General features: G+C 36.5%; 1 protein-coding gene across 1 annotated transcript in view; it reads right to left on the reverse strand.

The window, feature by feature from the left end:
• Nucleotides 1-6541, reverse strand: part of LOC144452289 (phenazine biosynthesis-like domain-containing protein) — an 18003-nt gene extending 11462 nt beyond the window's left edge. Inside the window, exons 1-2 of the mRNA XM_078143358.1 lie at nucleotides 6411-6541; nucleotides 639-738 (exon numbers count right to left, since the gene is read on the reverse strand). Of these exons, the coding sequence (XP_077999484.1) occupies nucleotides 639-738; nucleotides 6411-6515 (205 nt within the window). The 5' untranslated portion in view covers nucleotides 6516-6541. The remainder of the gene's footprint in view (nucleotides 1-638; nucleotides 739-6410) is intronic.
• Between the last annotated feature and the right edge of the window lie 418 nt (nucleotides 6542-6959).

Consider the following 6959-nt stretch of genomic DNA (forward strand, 5'->3'; position numbering starts at 1 on the left):
TTCATTCCAGTTGTTGAAACGTAACAGGAAGTTTATTTCGAATCACCAACCTTGCAAGTCTTGCACACTTATTTTTGAAAAAAAAATACCGTATATAGAATTACATCTTAAATAGTATAAAATTATACACTTGATGTCAGTAAACCTGCAACAGAAGATCGTCTGGCTCTACAAAATCTCAACATTCATTTGCTACATTTCAAAGTATGGCTCGATTTAAAATCTTAATTGGAACATTTCATTTGGGTGCAATACCGTGCAATTTTAGGGAGAGCTCGATGACTAATTGGGTTTAGTTTCCATATCGATACGTTTTGCATATAATTACATTGTAATTGTAAACGATATTTCCTCTGATTAATTGCATCGTGTAATGTCGGAATAAATGTTCACTAAAGTATACATAGTTACTGATACATTATATAAAATGACCAATGATCCGCCACGGCATGATGGTAACTGAAACAAAGAAAATGTAGCAATGTTTGTAAGATTTTTTCTGGGCATACAACGAAATATTTTTGTCACGTCAAACAACGTTATGTTTCATGTTAACTGACATCCATTGTACAGGATAAGGGTGATTAATTGATTAATTCACCTTCACAGCTAACAACTATTGGAGTGTATTTCCTTACCGTTTTGATACCCAAGTTCATCATCGAGTTTTTCAAGGAAAGCTGTTTCAGAAATGTTCATTTCAGCTGCTATTTTCTGTCTGACGTCATCATTAAGGGGCTGTTGATCATAAGAGGGAAGATTTGATTTCAGACAATTTCAATGCAATAAAAGACAATAATAAACATACTGTTAAAACCATGCCACGTGGAATAGATCGTCTTGCTCGAGGAAAAACTTAATAACATTATTACATTTCAGTGTCTGGCTCGACAAATACAGTGTTAATATTGCCACATCTCCATCTCCCTCTCCCCCTCTCTCTCCCTCCCCCCCCCCTCTCTCTCTCTCTCTCTCTCTCTCCCTCTCTCTCCCTCCCTCTCTCTCTCTCTTTGCAGAAAGACGCCGCCGCTCAGGTGGCGAGCTTTAATTGCAGCTGAAAAGACGTGATAAGATGTGCCTTTTCGAGAGTTTATATTTGTGAATTGTATACTGTATTTCATATGGAAGTTATACTTCCATGCTGACTATTCGAATTAGACACTAAATTTACAAAGTAGGGACATTGGTAGAGAGGGTGAGTGGGCAAGTGGATATGCAGTACAGTTTTAGAGAAAAGAAGTTGTAAATTACGACATACATAAAAAATAATCACCCTCTCTTTCTATGTGGATCACTTCACACGCGTTGGCAATCTTATCTGACGTACCAAGCAAGTTATGAATTGTACGCTGATTACACGAGAAATCATTCTCTAAAGACATCAAATTACTCAAAAATAAGTACCCCCCCCCCCACAAGAGGATTAGAGATTTATTGTAATATATCTCATTAACAGTATAACAATGTATACTTTTAATGAATGTTCTAACATAGCAAACAATTAGTTTCCTAATTAGAAGAAACCACTTTCAGTGTAACATTCTGATACGATACTGTCATACACAACTTCTGTGTGGTATGTTACTAAAATATCGTGTCGAGCCACAAGATGAAATGTAACATTATAAAGTCAGTCAGATTTGTATTGATCCAGACAAAATTCTGTTTCATGTTTACTTGCTTCAATTGTAAATATATGATTGGTGAATGCAAACATAGAGACTTGAATTACGTTTAGTGATGATAGTGGAAGTTTTAAGCAGTACTTTCCCACGCCTTTAAACGCTTTTTGATTAATGAAAACTCACAAACAAAACATAAAATTCAGTGCAGCGCCTATAATCGCATAGGATCAGTTCTTTGAGATCGCTGGCCTACCAGCCCTAAAATTATACAGCTGGGTTTATTTTGCATATACGTGGCTCATAAATGTTCAATAGAACACATACAATGACAGGGATGTAATCATCTAATGGCTTGATAGCTACATCAGAATACGTCACAAAACGTCGATGCCTACATCACAGTAGATAAGATGTTTTGTAATTTTGACGGATTACCGCACTTAGTCAAACCACAGGTAATCCCTCTATTGTGAATGGTCAACCATAAGCTTACGACACCCTGGACTCCAACACCAACGTTACGTGGGAACTTAGTATAAACAGGGAGACAGGCACCTTCTTGGATTTTTTGTTGCATACATTCTTTGCAATAACACCTGTTGATATGATCCGATTGATATTTTCTATACTATTAGAGAAGTCTTGCCTTCCCTTAAGGGAGATGTCATTAAAAATATTTTCGATTTTTGTTTTCAAATGTAATCTTATTTTTGTCAGCATGCAGCTAAGAAGATTTTACTTTAAGCGTCTGACGTCTAAACTGCTGTGGGTTCCCACAGTGTAGTACTATTACTCAGGAATGATGTGCCACACACATGACATTTATCATTTTAACGTACCGAAGGGCAAAGAGGGGAGATTTATTTTCTTATTTGTTTATTTTTGTACAAACCGAAGACATGTCTTTAAATTTCAAATTTCATTGGATACGACACTTTTTAACACATCTGTTAGAAATAGAAAAAGAATACTACCAACTTAGCTCAAATACATTTAGATAGATTGGGCACACTGTCTGGCAAATGGACACCAAATATGATCAAAACAATGCGACATACGGTTTCAGTGGAGAATGCGAAAATATGAATTTTACCAAAACTATTGGAAAATCTGCTAAAAATAGAAAGGGGTTACTATCATTTGGCATGAACACATCTGAATACCCCCCCCCCTCCCCCCGCACATGGACACCAAATATCACACAATCCGATAATCGGTTATTGAGAAAAGGGCGAAAATATCATTTTTTAAAAATTATTTTCATTTTTCAAAAAAAAAAAAGTTTGGTAAAAATGGAAAATTCACGCCAACTTGATATCAACAAACAATTCGATAATCGGTTTTGGAGAAGGCGGCGAAAATATCATTTTATATCATTTTATTTCATTTTATTTCATTTTTTATTTTCTTTTTTCAAGAAAAAAAACGGTTTTGTAAAAATGGAAAAACAACGACGAGGGAGAATCGACTTCTGCTATTTAAGCTCCGCTCAGCTATCACTGACAGAGGAGATAATAAAGTTTGCAGTGGCCACTTCACGTAAGTGACTTGGCACAGGAAGAGACAAACGTACAAGTTAAGTGTTTGTGCATATAATTACATGCGCTTTGATGCGAGAAAGGAATCCGTCACAAATTATCATGTGCCATTTATGACCAGTAACCTGGCAAAATCTTCATATTTTGAATTTGATGAACTCAAAACAAGCCTTAGCCATAGATTTAATCTAAGGAATATTTATCATGTTTAAACCCTGTTACAATTTTAAAAAAATAAAATAAAAACACATACAAGGGTAGCACGGCGAACGCACTCTAGTAAAGTATATGGTGCAATGATAATGTCCCGAATAAAAGTATCATCATCATCGTCGTCGTCGTCGTCGTCGTCATCATCATCATCGCCACCGCCGCCGCCGCCGCCGCCGCCGCCGCCGCCGCCGCCACCACCACCACCACCACCACCACCACCACCACCACCACCACCACCACCACCACCACCACCACCACCACCACCACCACCACCACCACCACCACCACCACCACCACCACCACCACCACCACCACCACCACCACCACGGGTCTACGCATTATTTGTACAGTTTCTCTAAGATCCTGATGTAAATGACAAGTTGTGTGTACACTGGTGTATGGTGTACCCATCAACCAAATGTTATCAAATTGTTCATTTAATAGCTGTGTTTCTGCAGCACAGCCCCCTGATTTCTCGTGCTCATTAAACACGTTTACTAAAGCAGTAGAAGTACTGTTTCATAAGGAACAGCAATAATACAGAAAATAACATTCAGATCTGAACTATGGTTATTTAGCATTAGACAACTCGGAATGGTGGCACGAGTACTTAATACAGTGTTGTGTCCATCACCCACAGGAATAGAAATGTGCATCGGAAGCTTAGATACTGCATTGCCTATTCAACAGATGTGACTTGGGATGCTCAAGCTGAAGGACACACATATACATGGTATACGGTACTGGACAGTCCTAATGTGTTCTATTGTTCGTTCAAAATGCTGTTGATACCGAGAGGTATTCAACCATACTTTTAACTCATAATGGTACAAAGAACGGTTCGTTGATTCCTTTGTCTGTCTAATGGGGTGTTTCCATAACAGAGGCTATTAGTCTGTGAATCCATGCATGTTGGTCTGAGTATGTACATTAGAATTCTGTTTAGGTTCATTTGATTTAAACTTGGTACAAATATGAGATATAGGCTAGCTCAATCGTATGTTTAACTTCTTCCTACGTACATAATGTTTGTTATAAACGATCAATGATTTTCTTGCTTTGTAGTCACATCATATAAGATAACTAACATCTACTGACATTAAGGGGGACTGGCCAGATTTAAACATTTTTTTCAGGGATATGGTGTCTCAAGTTGGTCCATGTCCCTTTATCGCCTTATCTATAAAGTCAATACAATTCTTGTCTCATCTATCACCAGATATACAAGTCAATAAATATGTTGTCTCATCCATCACCAGATATACAGGTCAATAAATTTCTTGTCTCATCCATCACCAGATATACAAGTCAATAAATATGTTGTCTCATCCATCACCAGATATACAGGTCAATAAATTTCTTGTCTCATCCATCACCAGATATACAAGTCAATAAATATGTTGTCTCATCCATCACCAGATATACAGGTCAATACATTTCTTGTGTCATCCATCACCAGATATACTGGTCAATAAACATTTTGTCTCATTCATCACCAGATATGACTTCTACTGCTGTTTTATTGTTGCATTTATCAATACAGAATGGATACATCTATATATAAAATACAATATAACTGCAATATTTTGATAAAGAATACACTGTAGAGATAAGTCTATACATGTGTATACACTATACTAATGGTTGAATCAGCTCATAGAACAAACTTTTTGAGTGGGTTATTAAAGTAGCCATATAGATGAGGATTGGGTATTTATTATGAATTTTTAATTTATAAAACAATTTTATCATGGCTTCCTACTTGAAAAATGAATGTGAAACAACATATGCCAAGTCCTTGTTTGTAACTCAATAAATTCCAAAAGCACAATAAAGATGTAAAATGTTTGATATTGTACATACAATAAAAAACGTTTTACATATGTTTTTTAGCTTTTTGCTCTGTATTGAGTTACAAACACAAACTAAATTAAAAATCAAAAATAAATACCCAATCCTCATCTATATGGCTACTCTAAGGTTACAATGCTTTAAGCTGAAGTGTTTAGTTTTGTTCAAAGTTGGAGTAATTGTGTTTGACTTATTATTCAGGTTAAAATGCAAAATCCCCTTAAACAAATCTATTTCTGCAGTATATTTATTCAGTGACTGACAATAGTTACAGGGCCAGGGATTCAATACTTAGTTCATGCATTACTTTTATCAAAATCATATCCGTTGTGCCATATAGATTACTATGCATAGGATCATGGTTTTGTTCTTGACAAACATTTTCTATAGCTCTGCCTGATAACTTTTCACACCGCATACGGATTCGACCCAGCAGATATAGAATGATCTATGAGTGCATGTATATACAAGGTATATAACAATAAAACAAATACTTATTAAATAACAACAGTTGTTAAAATGCGACCACAAATAATTGAACGAGAATATTTGAACATTACGTAACATAAACGATGGTTCTTTTCATTATAACCAGCAATATAAGAATAGAGATAATAGGCATACTAATCAAAATAACAATAGTTTGAATTATTATAATCCGATCAAAGTGACCATGAACAAACCACAGCTTTGAATTTTTACACTTTTACATTTTTTAATTTTAATTTTTAATTTCAATTTTTAGGGGTTATTTTTTACTCAATTATACTGTACTGTACTGTACTGTACTGCACTGTACTGTACTGTACTGTACTGTATTGTACTATACTGTACTGTATTGTACTATACTAACCAGGGGTTTGTTTTCATCACACTGAACCGCTACTATACCCTACGGGCCTATACACGCTTAGAAATATTACTTGTGATCTGAAGAGGAGAGACATTTTGTCCATCTCTGTTTTTTTATAAGTAAAATCCAACTGAATACTAAATACGACTACACTGGGACAAACACGCATTCTATTTCGGCGAAGTTGCAAATATTCAGTATGCGTAGTGATTCTGGGAGGGTAAAGGTTACACAGTTGTCAACATACCTACGCACGAACTCCGAACGCACTGCATAGGTAGGTGTAAAAAACCAGTTTCCATAAAATTCTGTGTAAACTCGCGTTCTTACCTGCTCAAGTGGACACACTGCTGCAGGGTTACCTGAAAACGGTTTGTTGGTGAAGGCGTCGACTGTAAACAGTTGCAACAACCTTTCTTCCGGGTTTGATGTCATTCCCACGCCTGTTTGCCTGGCGGTCGCCATTTTGCTCTGCTGCGCAAGCTCAGTAGCTGATATGAGTTATCTATGTTAGATGTATTGTGTATGCCAGACAGAGTTTGAATAGCGTATTTGTTCAATATCTTTTGAAAGGGCTCCTTAGTTCATACTTGTGGTATGCATATGAAGGTAGGAGCGGCAAACGAGCCAGTTTCATTGCTCCAGTTTGGGTTCTCAGGATATTTACCTTTGTTCGCGTTCTGTCGTGTTCTTTTCCCACTTTTTCTATGGATTAATTACCTGGAAGACTGGATACAAAATCGAGACGTCGTTTTGGGACAAGTCTTAATGAAAAGAGCTATATCTATTGACAGCTGCAACGTGTTGATGTCATTGCGATGCAGTCCACCCTTTGTAAAAAGATGTGATATTGTTTAATTTTCGAATTACGACGGAGAA

Source organism: Glandiceps talaboti, chromosome 22 (assembly GCF_964340395.1).
Source record: "Glandiceps talaboti chromosome 22, keGlaTala1.1, whole genome shotgun sequence".
Lineage (NCBI taxonomy): Eukaryota > Metazoa > Hemichordata > Enteropneusta > Spengelidae > Glandiceps > Glandiceps talaboti.